Raw genomic sequence first — 19187 nt, 5'->3', positions numbered from 1 at the left:
GATTAATATTATTTGACATGAATATTAATCAAAACATAGAGCATATTTATGAGCGCAGACTGTAAGCACTGCGTAGAGAATCAGCAAAATGGGACACTTTTTATTTATCCTTATTGGTCTTTTCCAAATAAATCTCAGAAAAATGAGAAATGGTAGTGATTATCCCATTTTATACTCTCCTTTTGAGTGGCTGTGTAGTTTAGGCCCACACAGAGACACGTGACAGCCAAAAAAAAATGGTAGCATGGATTTAGGCCCATTGAGGGCATCTTGTTTACAATTCTCAAACTTGAAACAGGCATTTCTTATTCAATCAAATATGAACACCATGTCACTGAAGTACAACGAAATTAATCATAGAGATGTACATATGATCTATACCAGGGGTCAGCAACCTGAAACAGTGAAAGAGCCACTTGGAACCGGTTCCCTCACAAAAGGAAAAACTGGGAGCCGCAAAAAAAATGTGTGCGCATGTGCAGAACAGGGTTTGACTGAAGAGTGGAGCCAAGGCGAGATATGCACCTACCCTGCATATTTGAATTGATTGGTTGAACCTTTTAGTCCCACTTTTTTTGGGGGGGGACTGCACATGGCAGAAGACCGCGAGCCGCGGGAGACGGCTGAAAGAGCTGCATGCGGCTCCGGAGCCGCGGGTTGCAGACATGTGATCTATACAATGCTAGTCTCATTTATATCATGTTTTGACAATGCTATGCAAAGCTGAAAGAAGAACAAGCAAAAGCCTCCGTTACCATCATAATCTCGACACCGCCTTTTCGGTGGAATATTCCTGCCAAATGAATTAGGTGCGGAATGATTGCCATAGTAATTTGACCAGCTTTCTGTGGTGTTTTCAGGATGGTGAGCAGGTGCAATCACAGTAACAGCAGTAGGAGGAATACACTGGGCTCCAGTGGAATACTGTTCAGCTGAATTTATGGAAGACAAAGACACAGGGTTGTATGAACTCTCCAGGTCACTTCTTTCACACTTGAATTTGGCTCGTTCTCTGTGATCTGTTTGAAAATTCACAGTTAAGTTTAGATGAATTTTACCCTCTCTTCCACAGCTCTTTGGAGACATCATGATTCTGCATAAAAATTAACATTATAGTATAGCAATCTATTATTGTTCAAGTAAAATCTTCAAATAGTGCTAAAATCACACTTTTGACAGTATGAAAACTGTATGATTAGGTACACTGCAGAGTTTGCCATTTTTGTCAGAAAACTGTGACCTTACAAAAATGATTTTAATTATTTTTTTTCTAAAATACCACTTTAGCATTTAACGTAAGTGTAATTTATAGGAGTAGAGATTACTTAAAAATAAGTAACACACATCCACTTCTTTCAGCAGAGGTATAATTGAGAACAGCAACATCAAGCGGTAGGCAAAGAATAACAGAAAACACTGGTCTATTAGAATATACCTTAGAACAAATTTAATAATTTCCTGGATTAAGGCATTTTACGGAACAATACAAAAACTACTTTTGGGAAATGCCCAGCCAGGCAGGGCTCAAGCTGAGAATTAGCTTTGCATCACTGCGCACTTGCAAGAGGTCGAGGACTGACAGCAGCTATTTTTTAAACTATTTCTAATTAAATATCCTAATTATCAGAATTAGGAGATGGATACACACACACACACACACACACACACACACACACACACACAGAGAGAGAGAGAGAGAGAGAGAGAGAGAGAGAAACACACACACACATCTATTAAGAGCATGTTTTTAATTTGTTTTCAATATAGCAACTCACCAATATTTCTGCCAGCATCCCTGTCTTTGTTTGTATCTTGGTCTTTGCTTTTACCTCTACTACGGCTCCGACTTCGACTTAGCCCTCTGCTTTTACTACGACTCTTACTTCTTCCCCTTCGCCAGTCATATTTGTCTCTATATAAGTCATTCCTATCATAGTATCTATCGTAGTCTCTCCATTTGCCATCATCTCTTTTTCTTTCTCTGGTTCTATTTAAAAATCCAAAACAAAAAATTAAGAATAGGATTTTCGAGTAACCTAAAATGTTCATAGCATTAAAATGTAATAGTTAGATAAGCTGTAGCAATAACATTTTTTTTTACAAAAAATACGTGTTGAAATCTTAGCTTAGAGAAAGAAAATAATAAAAAAGAGATAGCAGATGTAATCAATTTTAACTACTAGAGTGACTAGAAGTCCAGTATGCCTGGTAGATGAACTGTTCTGAACACAAACGACTCTTTGAAAGTTTCTTGTGCTGGTAAAGATTGTAATATTTAATGTCAATCAAATGTATCAGCGCAGATGAAAAAAATATTCTTGCTACACACCATTTGAATCAGTGACTAGAGCTGATCAATACTGCAAATGAATCATATTTTACTTAATCAAGAGTGTATAGCAAGACCATCTGAAAATAAAGATGATGATATATACTTTCAATTATGAATAAACACAAACCTTTGTTCATTAGAATCTGAACGATTCTTCTGCGGGCTAGTGTATTTCTTCTTTTTGTTCTCTCGCTCTTCTTCAAAAGATTCTTGAAATGTCTAACAACAAAGATGAAAATTATTAAGTAAACCCCAATGATATGGGAGACACAAAACAAGATAACACAGATTAACCTAACAATAAACAACAGATGCTAGCCCAAAGATGCTTTTTCAAAAGGCAACGGGACTTTCTTTTTCCCCCCTTGAAGACGTTTCGCTTCTCATCCAAGAAGTTTCTTCAGTTCTTGGATGAGAAGCAAAATGTCTGCAAGGAAAAATAAGTGGCACGGGGGGGAAAGGGGAGATTGGGAGGAAGGAGTAGGTATCCCAGTGTACCTGAAATCCAGATCTGATAAAAGCAGCAGCAAAGAGAAGGAGTATGGCAACAGAGAAAGCTTCAGGATGGGACTGGGGCTGGATTTACTAGGAGGAGCAAGCAGGGGTGGTTGAAGAGAAATGTGCACCATCCTTGCCTTATTCATTCAGCAAAAGTGTCTGGAATTTGTCTTGCCTGACATATGGAATAAGCAAGGGCTGCAACTACCCGGAACAGGTCCAATGAAACCTTAATTCACAATGTGTTCTCTGCACAAAAAAGTCATTTTTCTTTCTTTCTTGGGTTACTGCTTCAAGTATGAAAACTACAAGGGCAAAAAGTGGAACTAAGGATTCATGACACTAGAGTTCTCCATGAAAATAATGGCAAGCCCAAATCTGCTCAATTTCTGACCTGGAATTTGAAAGAATAAAGTTACAGTGAACCCAATTGTCTTCATGGGAATAAGCTGTTGCTAGTTTATATAACAAGTGCATCAGCCATTAAAATTTTGAAATACAAATTTACGATCAAATAGATAGGTTTAAATTTATATTTTCATTTTTTACTTATTTCAGTGCTGGCCCTTAAGACAACACCGCTTTATTTTAACAAACACATCAGATCCACTGAACAGCACTCAAAAAAGAATCTACGATAGCCTGGTTAACAAATATTTTGACCCATGTAGCCTTTTAGACTGTGATGGTTTTTTTTTGTCTACTTTCAAGAACCATGGGCTCTTCCAAGCAAAGTAAAATGAAAACAGTTCCCACCTATGAAACGTTTAATTTTCAGACATTGATTTTAATAGCGAGACTGCTAAAAAATGAAAGTCCTGGAAGATAAAAAAAAAATCTCTCCTAGACCGGCTACCAAACTGATCCAATCTGAAAATCAGAACCCCAAAACATTGCAAACTGCTTGCTGAAATAAAAACTGAACATTTTGGTAATCTACAATTGGGGGAAGGGGTGGAAATGGAAGAATGAAGCATTTCAAGAAATTTTTAAAATAAGTAAAACAGAAATGCAAAAGAAAAACATCTTTGCTCCCATCTGATGAGTCAGGGGTCTCCGGCCCCTGCAGCCCCATTGGAGAGAGTTAATGGCCCTCCAGCCCCCTCACTCTCATTGGTAAGGGAGGGGCTGGGGACCCCCATAAAAACCTCTGCTCAGGGGCTGCTCTCTCTCTCTTGTTGCTTTCTTGTTCAAGCTCCCTCTGGGATGATCCATGAGTTCAATCCAGGCATGGATGCCTCCATGCCAGGGAACTCTTTCTCTTTACTCTATCTTTAAATAAAGCTTCATCTGATTGCATCCCTGCGTGCTGCCTATTTCTTGGAAGCACCTTAACGAACCATCGGTCTCGTGAGGCCATCTCACAAATTGAAAGTGTTTGATGTTGTGGCTAAAGACACTGGGCTAGGTACGAGGAAACAGTGAATACTAGTCCTATATTAGGCAATGCCATTTTTTTCAATCACTGGCAGAAGACAAGAGCAAATCACTTTTGAAAAATATTGCCAAAACCCAGTGTGGGCTCCTCTCTGCATACTGTAGTCCAGGGGTGTCATACTGGCGGCCCAGGGGCCGGATGCATCACTTGCACGCCATGCCCACCCCGGCTCCGCCAAGGCAAAAAAACATTGCGATACATCATGTGACATGATCTTTGACACCCATGCTGTAGTCATTAGGACTCAAAACTGACTCAAAGGTATAAAATAACAAATAAACAAAAACATCTTGCCAAACATTAAGTACAGTAATGGATCTATTACACTTTCAGCTTGTGGGGCATTCAGTGAATCTGTTCCATCTCTTCCATGTTGAACTTTGCACTATGTAGACACTGTATCTAGACTGGTTCACTTAGAGTTTTATTAAGACATACTATTTGATTAAACTTTTGCATGCATCTTTACATCTTATTTTTGAACCAAAGACAAGCTTAGAGCTATGTAAAACACCCTTTCAAATGCTTTTTATCACTTTATCGTCATGTTCATTTAGGTAATGTCGATATCCGAGGTGACAATTTCAACAGATACTTGTATTTCATTCATCCTTTCACTACTGTGTTCCTTTCAAATGTTTTTAGCACAAACCAACATGTGGTGAAGTAAGTAAATACCTTAAGACAGCCCCATGCTTTTGTACTGTTTCTATTCATAGTGTAGTGAACTTTAGAAAATTTCAACCCCCACACTAGAGTTTTAAATTAATAATTACTCATTGTGAAAGCAGGTAAGTTATTAATTTATAAGATCCCTTCTAAGACTCAGTCATAAATAGTGTGCTTCAGATTTTCAATGGAAATTGATTTTGGAGTGTAAATCTTCATAACTAGAACTACACTTTCTGAACTCTTAACAGGGATGGTCTGCACAAAATGTGTAGCAGGCAAGATTTTAGCTACTGTATAATATTTTCTTAAATCAAACATTATTTGATTACGCGCTATCAAATTGGTGACAACTTTTAGCAACCACATAGATATTCTCCACGACAATTTGTCTCTATATTATCCCCAGGAAGTCAGAATTTTTTAAAAATTCAAGTGAAGTTATAATTTAATAATTATAATAATTATAATAATTATAATAATTTAATAGTAAAGAACAGAATTTAGGAGACAGAAAAATCACTGCGTGTATATGAGAGGACTATGTGATAGATAGATATCATCTCTCACTTGACCTTATCTAAATATAGCAGAGTTTTCAAATGTAATACAGTCTGAGTTAATACAACATTAATCTTAACATAACACGTTATATTTCCCAATTACATTTACTCCTAAATAAAATATCCACCGTGACAGGAAAGTACAATATTTAAAATGGCAGCCTCTGACCTTGCAATTAAATAAACAAAATATAGGCTATGAAGCGATTGAAGCACAATGAAAATAAGTTTTGCATTATTCCATACCAACCTCTGAAATGGGAATAACGTTCTTTAACACAGTAGTTAGCATCTAGAATAAAATATAAAATGCTGTATGAAAAACAAATATAAAATCACATTTAATGCAGCACTGAAAACTATTTGATATCAGATTAGCTTTTTGTCCTTATGAATTAGTGCATTTTCCCCAAAGATTTAATGATCTTTTAGCTATAATTCTTGAATCATCCATTTTATCTTTGACTTTATCTTTCGACAATGTAGGGGTATGCATGAACTGTAAAACCTTTTTTAATTTGTTGCATGAAAACAAGCATACAGTGGCTCAGAGGTCGAGTAGATTGTTCTAGCCAAAGTCTTGATTCAGCCAAATGACGACTATGTTCTCGGTTTTATCCAAGAAAAATCTAAAGATATGAGTCTGGTACAACTTCTAGATGGGTAACTGGTAAACAAATAGAAAATTTAATGTACAGACATATATTAAGCTAAGCAAAACATTTCACATAGGGTGGTGTCCCATGTCTCACTTTCCTTCTCCATGCTGTGTGCCAGCCTGCCTGCCTTACATTCCCTATCATCAAATTTAAATTCAAGCATGGCATACCTAACTGGTCTTACCCTGCCACGTTTCTTTGACCTTCCTAGTTTCTTCCTTCATCGCTGCTGTTTTCTTATTCAACTAGGCCACTGCCTTCAAATGGCTTTCGTTTAGTTAATGCCTTCCCTATCTTTCTACCCCTTTTTTTTCCTAGTTGCTGGTTTTACTTTTTCATTGTTTTCACACTGGAACTTATGTATTCAAGGTCCATCCATGTTCAGAAAAAACACAGGTATTTTGATCCAATATGGACCAACTAATATTGTCTGTTTCATGCATAGGACAGTCCCTGCAAGAAACCTTTTAGGTATCCCTGATAAATATCTGGAAGGAGCCAAATTAAAATGAAAGCAAATGGTTGAATATCTTCAGAGCATCTTCAATTATAAATAATATACTAAGTGCCTCAACACATCATTATAATGGCTCCTTATAGAATTCTTCAAACATGGAAATTCCCTTTTATTTCTGAGACCTCCTGAATTTTTCTCCAAAGGAATTTAAAAAAAAATTGTTCAGAAAAAAATAATAATCAACATGGCCACAAACTTTCCTAGGAGTTCAATCCTGACACACTCAAGACTGCCTCAGCCTATGATGTGGTATATAAATCTAAGTACTATAGCTATTAGGAAACATAGAACATGCCTAGCTAAGTACAGAATAAGTATCACAATTCTAAAATTCTAAATCACAATTCACACCGTATTATAAAACACAAATCTTCCCAATTCAGTTTGGTGTTGCATAAGTTCTTATTGTCTGTCTCACTTACATAATTTGTGCAGAAAGCTAATTATCCATGTTCCAACATCAGAAAGGGCAATACAGCATAGAATAAAATTATGCAAATTCCAGTAGAAATTTCTGAAACTTATTTCACATGCATTTCTTTTCAGTATTATAAGTAACAAAATCCCTGTTAATTGTAAATTATATAACTTAAAACCTGGTATACATGAGAAGCATAGGTCTTCCAATTATAGTGTAATATAATTAGCCGCTAGGTAAGAATTGAGGCCTTTGAACTATGGTGCTGGAGAAGACTCCTGCGAGAGTCCCTTGGACTGCAAGGCGATCAAACCGGTCAGTCCTAGAGGAGATCAATCCTGACTGCTCTTTAGAAGGCCAGATCCTGAAGCTAAAACTCAAATACTTTGGCCACCTAATGAGAAGGAAGGACTCACTGGAGAAGAGCCTAATGCTGGGAAAGATTGAGGGCAAGAGAAGAAGGGGACGAAAGAGAATGAGGTGGCTGGATGGAGTCACTGAAGCAGTAGGCGTGAGCTTAAATGGACTCCAGAAGATGACAGAGGACAGGAAGGCCTGGAGGAACGTTTTCCATAGGGTCACGATGGGTCGGACACGACTTCGCAGCTAACAACAATCGGTAGCATACTAGGGATTATGCACATGCGGCCATCACTTCTACAGCCTGGTTCCGAATGGCTCACGGCCCGGAGGTGGCTGTGGCTCAGGTGCTGGGGACCCCTGATATATTAGTAAATCAGGTTTCCTTCAAAAATGAAAGGAAAACTATATATGAAGTATCAAGTGAAACTAGAATAAGGCAGTACTGTTATATTTATTTACCTGGGATTGAATCCTGCTACATTTCACTGGGTCTTTTTTCTCAGTGATGTGTTTTGACTTATGCACAACTATCTTAGGGTATGTTCAATGGACATTATTGGGGTGAATTCTGAATGGATTTGCACAGGACTCTAAGTATCAAGGAAATTATATTGAAAAACTTACCATTGCCTCCTCTTTGATTTCTTCTTTTCCTTGATTAGTCTTTAGATCAGGTTTTACTGGCTCATTAGGAACTAAGTAATTCTTAGTATATAGGCTTTCGAATAGTTTGTCAACAAAACCCGATGTTTCTGTGGGAAACAAGCAAGAAAATTAATCACGTTTCTAATGAACCTAACTTTCTAGTTTTGTGTTATAGCTGTCTTTTTTCTCCAGATCAACTGAACCCCAATAAACGAAAGTGCCTTAAACTTACTTTTCCAATAATAGAAGCATCACTACTGTACCACACTATTTCAAACATACATTGTGATGTGACTGAGACATGACATTTGAATTTGAAAAATTAAATACTGCATGCTTGCCCTGCTCTTGATGATGCCTAAAATAGTTGTTCAGTTTTCAGGTCATATTCTTAAAACTATACTAAGAATCCACTGGGAGATCATTCTGTCTGCCGAAAAAGACAGTATAAATTTTATTTTAAAACCAGTATAATTTCTTCAAGGCTCTAACTTTATAGCCTATTGAGGAAAAAAAATGAATTAATGGGTGCCATAGTGAAATTTTAGGTTTTTTTCCCATTGACTTGAGCTGTGGTATTTAGGATGTTGACAAATACTTCCCTATATTTGGGCAAGCTCGGATAAAATCAAATGCCACCAATTTTATTTTAAATAAAAGCATATCTAACATAATCTAGTTTCATTATAAATTCCCAAATTATGCTGGATGATTACCTGTTCTGGAAGAAATAACAAGTCTTAACAATCATACTGGCCTTCCTGTATAGCATGGGTAAGGTGGGTTGTTTTCAGTTTGGACCAAACTTGGAAAGTGGAGATGCAGTGGCTTGCTTCTTTCTACCTTGCTCATCCATGTTAGAGCTGCAGATAGGAAGTAGATGCACGCTGACATATTATGTCCTGGTAGGTTCTCTAAACTTAGACTAGGCCTACCGCATGCTGGAGTAAGATGGGCCTTGGCCTGATGAGGAACTGTTCTTATAAGAAGCAAAGGGATTGCTTCATCTGAACAAAGCCAGTATTTTGTGAGTGAAATTACAGCACTTTCAATATTTTAATCTGCCAAAATGAGATTTAAATGTTTTTGCCATTGCCATCTTTTGAGGTTTTTTAAAAAACCCTTTTTGGTCTAGTCTACAGCACTGGGTTCCTCGTAGTCTCCCATCTAAATAATAATAATAACTCTGATTAGCTTTTTAAGATGAGCAAGGCGTGAGTACATGCTACTGCTCAGCTGGGGCAAATTTCTGTTTAGCACCAATAATTTATAGAATGAATCAGACATTTATATAAATTATCTGTAAATAGGTGGTGCCAGCTGTTAGCGATCATATATATCTTCTCCATGATGATCTGTTTTTAATTTCCTCCTTAAAGTCTTCCAACAGAGGACCCATCTCACTGTGACTGAGTCCATCCATCCTGCTGTTGGTTATCCTCTTCTTCTCTTGATTTTCACCTTTCTCAGCTTTACAACTTCTCCAGAGAGCTAGCTTTTGCCTAATGTACCACAAACGAGGTGTAATTACTTCTCCACCCTCATCGCGTCCGCAGACAATCGCCCGGCCGCCTTGTTTAGGGTGACTCGCTCCCTTCTTAATCAGGAGGTGAGGGAGGATCCCTTGCAGGGTCGTGCCGAGGAGTTTGGTCAACATCTGTCGGATAAAATCGCTCGGATTCGGACCGGTTTGGACTCCAGCTGGGCAGAGTCTGACGATCAGGACACGGGCGGTCTTGTCAATGTTATCTGGGAGGAGTTTGATTCTGTGACCCCTGATGAAGTGGACAGGATTATGGGGAAGCTGAGTTCCACCACATGCTTATTGGACCCGTGCCCTTCTTGGCTGGTTTACGCAGCTAGGGAGAGGACACGAGGCTGGCTCCAGGCGGTTATATCTGCTTCTTTGAGTGAGGGTTATTTCCCCACCGTCTTGAAGGAGGCGGTGGTGAGACCTCTCCTCAAGAAGCCTGCCTTGGACCCAGCTGTATTGAACAACTTCCGTCCAGTCTCCAACCTTCGCTTTCTTGCGAAGGTTGTTGAGAGTGTGGTGGCGCATCAGCTCCCTCTAGTCCTGGATGAAGCGGATTATCTGGACCCTTACCAATCGGGTTTCAGGCCCGGGCACAGCACGGAGACGGCATTGGTCGCTCTGGTGAATGATCTCTGGAGGGCTCGGGATAGGGGGTATTCCTCTGTCCTAGTCCTATTAGACCTCTCGGCGGCTTTTGATACCATCGACCATGGTATCCTGCTGCAGCGTCTCAGGGGATTGGGAGTGGGAGGCACGGTTTTTCAGTGGTTCTCCTATCTCCTGGGACGCTCGCAGTCGGTGTTGGCAGGGGGGCAGAGGTCGACCCCTAGGACTCTCGCTTGTGGAGTTCCTCAGGGGTCGGTCCTCTCGCCTCTCCTGTTCAACATCTATATGAAACCGCTGGGTGAGATCATTCGTGGTTTTGGAGTTGGGTATCATCAATATGCTGATGATACCCAACTTTTTATTTCGACCCCAAACCACCCCAGTGATGCCCTCGCTGTGATGTCCCGTTGCCTGGAGGCGGTTCGGGTCTGGATGGGGAGGAACAGACTTCAACTCAACCCTGACAAGACTGAGTGGCTGTACATTCCGGCTTCCCGAGACACCTGGGATGTTCCACCTCTTTCTATGGGGGGTGAGCTTTTACCCCCTGTGGATAGGGCTCGCAACTTGGGAGTCCTCCTAGATTCACGACTCACTTTGGAGGATCACATAGTGGCCGTGACTAGGGGGGCTTTTGCCCAGGTTCGCCTGGTGCGCCAGTTGCGGCCCTATCTGGACCGGGAGGCCTTGTGTACGGTCACTCATGCGCTCGTGACCTCTCGCCTAGACTACTGTAACGCTCTCTACATGGGACTTCCCTTGAAGACTACTCGGAGGCTCCAACTGGTACAGAATGCGGCCGCGAGAGTTGTCTTGGGAGTTTCCCGGTACTCCCATGTTACACCTTTGCTCCGTGAGCTGCATTGGTTGCCAGTTGTCTTCCGGGTAAGATTCAAGGTTTTGGTTATGATCTTTAAGTCCCTACATGGCATGGGTCCGGGATACCTCGAGGACCACCTGCTGCCGGCGTTGACTCCCCTCCGCCCTGTGCGCGCCCACAGAGAGGGCCTCCTCAGGGTGCCTCCTGTTAAGGAATGTCGACTGGCGGCCCCCAGGGGGAGGGCCTTCTCTGTGGGTGCTCCGGCGTTATGGAACCAACTGCCGGTCGAGCTCCGGATGGCATCAGACCTCCGATCCTTCCGTCGCGGGTTGAAGACCCATTTATTTGAACTAGCGGGTCTGGCCTGATGGGGGTACTTGGGTTTTTTATTGGTTTGTTTTATTATTCTGGTTTTAACTTGGGCATTAATTTAATTATTTTTTAATGTTTGTATTGGTGTTCATATTTATGCCCTGTGAACCGCCCTGAGTCCCTTTGGGAGAAGGGCGGTATAAAAATCTCAATAAATCTAAATCTAAATCTAAAATAGGATAATTTGTTATTTCTGCCTTGAATGAGAACTCTGGGTTAATTTGTTCGATGTTCCACTTCTTTGTTTTCCAACAACTAAGTTTGAAAGTGTTAATATGACACTTTCTTTTATTTGCTCCTTTACATGTGATGGTTGACCCTAAAAAGCAGAATATACTTATTACCTTGATATCGTTATCAATTCTAAAACTGGTTGTTGCACCTAATGTCATTAGTTTGGTCTTCTTTATAATTAATTTTAGTTCCATTTTTTTCACTGTGCTTCTTAACTTTTGTTACTAGAGCTTGCAAATCCTTTGCATTTTCAGATATCACAGTTGTGTCATCAGCACAGTGCAGGTTACTGATGTTTGTTCCTCCAATTTCAAAGCACAGTCGTTTTCCACTCCTATTGCCCTTAAGTACATCCAGCAGTTAGTTGAATAAATGAGAGCTTTGTCTCACTCATAGAACCAATCTGTAGCTTCCTGATCTGTAAACAGGTTTCCCATGATGTCCTGAGACAGGAATTTATATATTTGCCTTATTAGTATGTTTTAAGCTGCCCAACAAGTGAAGGTCTTTTTATTTTTAAAAGAAAAGCAACAATGTACTAATAACAATATTTGAAAGTTATAAAATATGTAAGCCATTACCATAATAATGTCTATTATTTGTAATTCAGTTATAATGAAAAACCTTATATAAATTCATAATACATTATTAATAAAGATAACTGTACCTTTTTGCAGAAATACATCTAGCTGATCAGCACAGAAAGCCTTCAGTTCTTTCTCTGGCTTGTCCTTTTTGACCAGTGCAACAACATAGTTAGCCAAAGCTGATGGATCAGCATCACATCTGAGGAAAAATACTTTTATTATTACTTTTATTAACTTTTAGTGTGAGAAGTCTAACACAAGATGATGTATTACGATAAAGTTTTCTGAAGATGTAACATCTTATTCACATAGACAGGTCTGGTACAACTTCTAGATGGGTAATTGATATACAAATAGAAAACTGAATGTACAATAAGCTAAGCAAAACATTTCACATAGCAAGCAATGCTCCGTACTAATGAGTTCCAGAGAAACAAATTCAATGTTACTACGAATAAATCATTATTAAAGGTAAATTTAAATTTAAATCAGGCTAGAATGTAAGATCCCGCTTTTACCACACTTCCTTCACACTATAGAATTCTTTAGTGTTACCAGATCACAGCAAAAGCCACATTTATGTCCATAAAAATGCCTTTAAAAATGTTAAATTCACAACTCTGTACTTTTTACATATTATAGGCTCCATATGAAGTTTTCTCCATTACTACAGCCTTAGCAGTTGGATGCATATTATTTTATTGTTATTTCCTCAAGGTTCCTGTTTTAGAAGACACTATTTTGTTGGGGAAAAATGCTTTTACTTTTTCTCTGCCTGATCCTTGGTCAGCCTCATTAGTTTTCTGTCAAATACTCTAGCTTTTTTTTCAGAGATGCATTTTCTTCTTTCCTCAAGTTTTTGTTCAGATTCTTTTCCTGTTTCTGCTCCTCCCCCCCCCCGCCACATTCACTACAGTCAGTCATCTGGTGACTTCCTGTCATTTACTTTCCTCTCCATTATATATCTTTTCTGCATGTCATGTCGTTCTGTGCAAATATGTCATTCCATCCAAACTAATACCTTTCCTTCCAGGGTGCACTACTACAAATTGGTTTCAAGAGTAACTGAGCATTAACTGAATTATTATTTTGTTGAACCCATGCACCACAATTAACTATCAATATTATTGTAGATATTATCCAGTGCTTAGGAGGAAGCAGATACACACTGTCTATAAACAGTAAAATGACCCAAATCATTTGCCCAGGCTATCTCTCTTAGTTATTTCTTACAAAAATATTACTCTTAAAATGTCCTAATAGTTTCCATGAGGCAATCGAAAATATATCATGTCCTGAAATTCTTTAAAGTAAACCATAAACACAACTTTATTAATATAGAAATCTTTATATTATAATAAAAATATGCTCCCAAGAATAACTTAATTTTGGGAGTATATTTTTATTATAACCCAAATATAGGCTGGGAGTATATCCAACAATCCAGTGATGTTTAAATGATCTGATTTTTAAAATACTAAAATATAAGTTATACTTGACTTTGAAAGTGTTAATCATAAATTAGTTATTACAACTTATTACAGTGTTATAAATTATAGTGGGGGAAAGTAAAGAAAGTGATAAGGAGAAAAAGACAAGATCTCTTGTAGACAAAAGCCCTATTTTGCACGTTCAGCAAAAGGATGCTGAACACCACTTCAATGGCATGTAAAGTGTCAGAAGCAAATGTAGTCACAGGTAAAGTTGCATGCAAAAGATCTTAGGGTCAGTATTTGCAGGTCTTCAGGAAGTAGTCTAACTGCAGCCTTGAAAATCCTGAATTACAGTAGTATTTTGGCTTAAAAGAATTGTAAATTTACAAGATAGGAAGTAATACACAAGTCTTTCTATACAAAGTTTTGTTGTGTATTCATGTATGTTGATTTTTGAAATGAAGATTTAAAATGTATGTTGATAGATCTTTGTTTACATAATCAGTCTTTTGTTTATTCCTTTTCTGCTGCTGAAACTAATGAAATAATGTAAACTCAATTCTTCTAAACTTAATAGTACATCAAGTTGATCATCCAAAATGGCTTGTCTTGAAAGTAATGCAGATATTGCATTACATATTGATATTTACACATTGTACTAAGCTGTGATATGGTTAGTTTATGGTTCACATGTGAACTCAGATATTGTGGGTTATAAACTATGTTTATTGTATGAGGGAATGAGGCAAGACAGTGAAGAACCACTATGACTTGCCAAGATTTTTCATGATGCATATTTCTTTGCATATCTCTAGATATATACTGTTATGGCTCTACAGTTCTTTGGATATATTGCGTGAACTCTACCAACTGGGATCAATTTAATCTACATAATTTACTGCAAGATTCAACGTAGCCATGTTAAAGAAGGAACCTTTGTAGTCACAACTAAGCAAGCAAAATGAATTAAACTTTAAATATGAGTATGAAAATCTTCATCTAGATCAGGGGTCCCCAACTGGTCCATAGTATGCCAGCAAGTGGGCTGCACAAACAAGCAAAGGTCTATCCTCAAAACCACACTCCCTCTGGTCCACAGAAAAACATTTCTCCGTGGCACTGGTCCCTGGTGCCCAAAAGGTTGGAGACCTCTGATCGAGATGCTTATTGTTGAATAATAAAACATAGGACAGACTACAGTTGCATGGTACTATATATTAAGTGCACAATTAAACAGAAAATTTTAGGCAATCTTAACTGAAGTGCATCTTTCAATGAATCCCAAAGTAGAAAATGAATATGGCAGATGAGAAATTTGAACACCCGTTTAGTATTCTGTAGATACTTCCTTTGACAGAAACAGCAACTTCCAAATATTTCCTATAGTCAACTAAGATTCTTCCTGTTCTTGCTTTTAGATATTTTTTCATCGACTTTTCGCTACTGAACTCTTATAGGCAATATTCTTATGGTTCCTTGCATGTTTGAGATCTCCCCAGATTTTAAATAAGTAAGTCTGTGGACTGCTCAGGCTATTCTAGAGCCTTTATTTTTTGTATGTTCCAGATCACTGTTTTGCTGAAATAACAACCTCTCTGCTTTGGCTCCAGGATCTTCACTGACTGTGGGACATCAGCTTCTATGATATTTCGATATTAAGTTGAATTCATTCCTTTTACTTGTATAAATATTTCCTTTGCCACTGATTGCCTACACAATCCCAAAACATAATAGAGCCATCTTATGTTAATAGCAGCTAAGGTATTCTTTTCTTCAAATGCTTTACTCTTTTTCTTCAAATGTATGTTGTGTGTAACCAAGCTGTTAATTTTTTTGTTTCATCAGTCCAAACCCCTTTGTTCCAAAATGTGCTAGACCTTTTCAAGTTTCTTTTTGCGTACCTTAGATGATGACTTTTGTGATGAGGTTGGAGAAAAAGTTTTTATCAACTATTCCTTGCAGTATATTCTTGTACAATAAATGTTGTGCTGTGGATAACTTCTCCAGTGCTAGCTAAACTTTTCAGCAGGTAGTTTGCAGCAATCTGTGAATTGTGTTTTGTAGATCTGTCCAGTTCCAGGCACTTATGGCAGACATTTGTCTTGATCTTCATGCTAATGTCCCACAGCCAGTGGAGAAAATGAAGCTGAAAAGAAGTTGGATAGTTCAGCAGTACAACAATCTGAAACATACTTCCAAATCAATCATGAAGCTCTTAAAGGAGAGAGAAATATAGGATTTGGGACAGTCTGTACAGTTCCCAGAGTTGAGTATTACTGAAAACCTGTGGAGAAAGATCTCAAGCTTGCCATTCATGCTAATAGACCCAAGGATTTCTAACCCAGAAGATTTTTGCAATGAATAGTGGGGGAACACCCCCCCAAAAGCAACAACAGAAAAACTTCTGGATGGTCAGAGGAAATATTGATATATTTCTGCTGAAATAAATATTACAAAATGCTGACTAAAAGAGTGTCCAGACTTTGTACTTTCCATATAGTTTTTTTATTTTGTATCTGTAAACAAACTGCTTGCAAATAGCAAACATGCCCTGAGATTTGCAGCAAGGTGTTGTGCTTAACTGTAACCATATGCAGGTTTTATTCTCTTCATTTAAGGATTCATTAAAATGTAAATGATGACCAAGAGTAACTAAACTTTTGTATTCAGCTGTAAAAGACAACACTAAATTATAAACACTAAATAGCCTTTCAAATGTGCTTAGAGATTTGGACACATTTGTAATCCTACCATTTTATATGGTATAAAAGTTCAATAGGAGATTCCACAGGTTAATTAGAAATGCCAACTGCATATGTAGATTGGCTGAGCCTCCCTTCGTGCCCCCACCACTGTGAGTTGTGGTGGTGGGAGGCACGAAGGGGGGCTCAGCCAATCTCTATACATGGTTGTACTTTGACAATAAAGATTCATTCATTCATTCATGTAACAGAATTCAATGTTATTCTACTTCATTTTATTTTTATCTTAGGAGACCAAATCAGCATTCCAGTTTAAGAACTTAATTCATGAGATATCAAAACCACTTAAAATAGGCTGTAAAGTTTGGGATAACATAGTTAAGTATTCAAGGTCAAAAAGTTAATAATTACAAAAATTTAGGAATTGAGATAATTTAAGTATATTCTCTAGAATTTCTACGATGTAGCATGGTACTCTTTAATGTAACATGTATACTTCAATTTTTAAAGTGTCAGTTTCAAAAAAATCTAGGTGCTTTGTAGTACAAGCAATAATATGTAGTTATAAACATATATGCAATTAAAGTGTAACACAGCTAATAAGTAAAAATATTTCCCTCTGTCAAAACAAGTGACACAGTAAACAAGACACAAGTTCTAATCCAAAAAACTTTTCATGAATGTCCTGAAAGATGTAATAACTGCTATAAGGTACTCTTTTTTTTTGGTCAAGTGATAGACCGAGTAAAATAAAATGTTAAGGATTCGAAACTTCAATGGGTCAGCATTTTTCAAAGTTATAGACAAGGTGCTTGCATAAAAAAAAATATATCACAATACCTCTTGGTATTATGTTTGTTTACCAATAATATTGAACTTGGTAAAAAATTATTTCATTATTCTAGCGAGCTGCTTTTTCTTCTAGAGGTTTTTCTTTTTTTTTTTTTTACTACTCAACTCAAACCCAAACTGTAGAGAACGGGTTCGAGCGAAGGATGGGCAATGGATTCATTTCTGTTTTAATAGTATAGGATCCACTTTCCTAAACGTTTTTTCACTTCCAGGCAGCGCCTCTCAACAACAGGAGGCTCCCTGTCAAACCCTCATTCTCCTCAATGCTCTTATACCACGATTGGGACGTTTGGGGAACCAAGTAGGCGAGCAGAGAACCCCGCTTTTTGTCCCCGTACAAACTCAGGCGCTTCATTACTCCCTTCATTCTCACGTGTCTCTCTCTCTCCCCCCCGGTTCCCAGCTTATTCTGTAGCTGTTACTACAATGTCTTCTCTGGCATCTAGGCAGAGGTACCCTCCACGCCACAGGCGGGACCCCGCTCCCTCTCTTCCCTCTCTTCTTGGGGGGGGGTGTCTTCGGCTTCTCCCGCGCCTCCGGCTTATTAGCCCCAGATTCACGCATCCTTTGCGGGCCCCTTCCCAAGCCAGCCCACCCTTCTTCCCCGGTCAAGCCCCATAACCTCCGCCTTAAGGTCCCAAGACTTCCCTCACCCTGCGCTCCCTCTCCCTCCCCCCCCAACGCCCCCGGGTGGAAGTGAAGACCACCCCACCCGCCGTCCCCCGGCGCCTCTCCCGCACCAGCCCGCACTCACATTGGCTCCAATAACTTGGCCAGCCAGGACTTGAGCGCGTCCACGTTCTCTATGATCATGGCGAGGAGGGTCGCGGCGGTGCTGCAGTTACACTTAGGGCAACATCCCCCCGCGCTGGACTCCGGCCCCTTCTTCCCTCTCCCGCCAAGTAGTCAGTGGCCGCCAGCAGCAGCAGCAGCAGCAGCAGTAACTCTCGCCCCTCCCCCGTTTCGCCGAGCCTGGGCCTAAGTCAGACCAGGAACTAGCTAACCGAGAGGGCGCAACGTAACCTGCTGGGCATCGGAGAAGGGGCGGGCACCCGGTTTCACAGCGGAGCCAATCGGATGACGGAGCCTCTAGGAAAGCCAGCCAATCGCGCGACAGGACCCCCGAGCGAAGGGAACCAATCCGAAAGCTGCTGGGAGTACGGTACAGTGGCAAGGGGGAGAGGGGGGGGGGGACACCGGTGGGAGGCCTCAGCAGGTTAGGTCGAGTCGACACGCGTTGAATTCTTTGTAAAGAGAGCTGAGAATTCGGGGAAGCCGGTCGTCGAGCGCGGGTCGTTGGAGTTCGTGAAATCATGTAGTGTAAAAAGTGTGTTTCCGAGCTTTTGCCGAACACATTCCTACGTACGTTGCATATTAATCGGGCATACATCGAGTCAGAAGTCTGCGTTTTATGCACGGCGTTGTGTTGATTCCACACGAATTTGTATCCAGTTCGAGAATGGTTCTCTTTTAAGTATATGTGTATACTATCTTTATCTTTATCTTTATTCGACTTATATACCGCCCTTCTCCTGTAGTACTCGGGGCGGTTCACAAGGTTTTTAAAATAACAATACAACAATTACCAAAATTAAGAACAGTTAAAATAATAATAAAGTAAAATAATAAAATTTAGTTGGGTAATGAAACATCTGCAAGCAAATAATCAAGCTGAGAGAGTACCAGGCCTTCATAAATTACGATCTGTTTCACATACAGTATTTCTGCATTATAGAGAGCGCCAAACTAAATTACTGAGGCTCAATTGCACATGGCTACAGTCTCGCCTCCCACCAATTCTCATACTTGCTAGCGTAGGATATAACTACAAGCATCTGATGAGGTTAAAACTAATGTGAAAGCTGATATGCCATAAATTTAGATCATCTAAATCCCCCAATAAACGTACTATGTGTGGAAAGCAATATCTAGTAATAATGGTTAC

At 39.3% G+C, this 19187-nt stretch overlaps 1 protein-coding gene across 4 annotated transcripts in view; it reads right to left on the bottom strand.

Moving 5' to 3' along the window:
- RBM27 (RNA binding motif protein 27) overlaps positions 1-18219 on the bottom strand; it is a 42158-nt gene extending 23939 nt beyond the window's left edge. For 2 of the 4 annotated variants that reach the window (XM_083350907.1, XM_083350909.1), the window contains exons 1-7: positions 17997-18219; positions 12336-12454; positions 8082-8209; positions 5751-5792; positions 2460-2551; positions 1776-1987; positions 756-1019 (exon numbers count right to left, since the gene is read on the bottom strand). In XM_083350907.1, the coding sequence (XP_083207033.1) occupies positions 756-1019; positions 1776-1987; positions 2460-2551; positions 5751-5792; positions 8082-8209; positions 12336-12454; positions 17997-18055 (916 nt within the window). In that variant the 5' untranslated portion in view covers positions 18056-18219. The remainder of the gene's footprint in view (positions 1-755; positions 1020-1775; positions 1988-2459; positions 2552-5750; positions 5793-8081; positions 8210-12335; positions 12455-17996) is intronic. The other 2 variants (XM_083350908.1, XM_083350910.1) reach the window with 1 other exon arrangement.
- Positions 18220-19187: the final 968 nt, after the last annotated feature.

This window comes from Vipera ursinii (genome assembly GCF_947247035.1).
Source record: "Vipera ursinii genome assembly, chromosome: 2".
In the NCBI taxonomy this organism is placed as follows: Eukaryota; Metazoa; Chordata; class Lepidosauria; order Squamata; family Viperidae; genus Vipera; species Vipera ursinii.
Note: the sequence above shows the minus strand (reverse complement) of the source record. Positions and strands in the feature narration are given on the sequence as shown.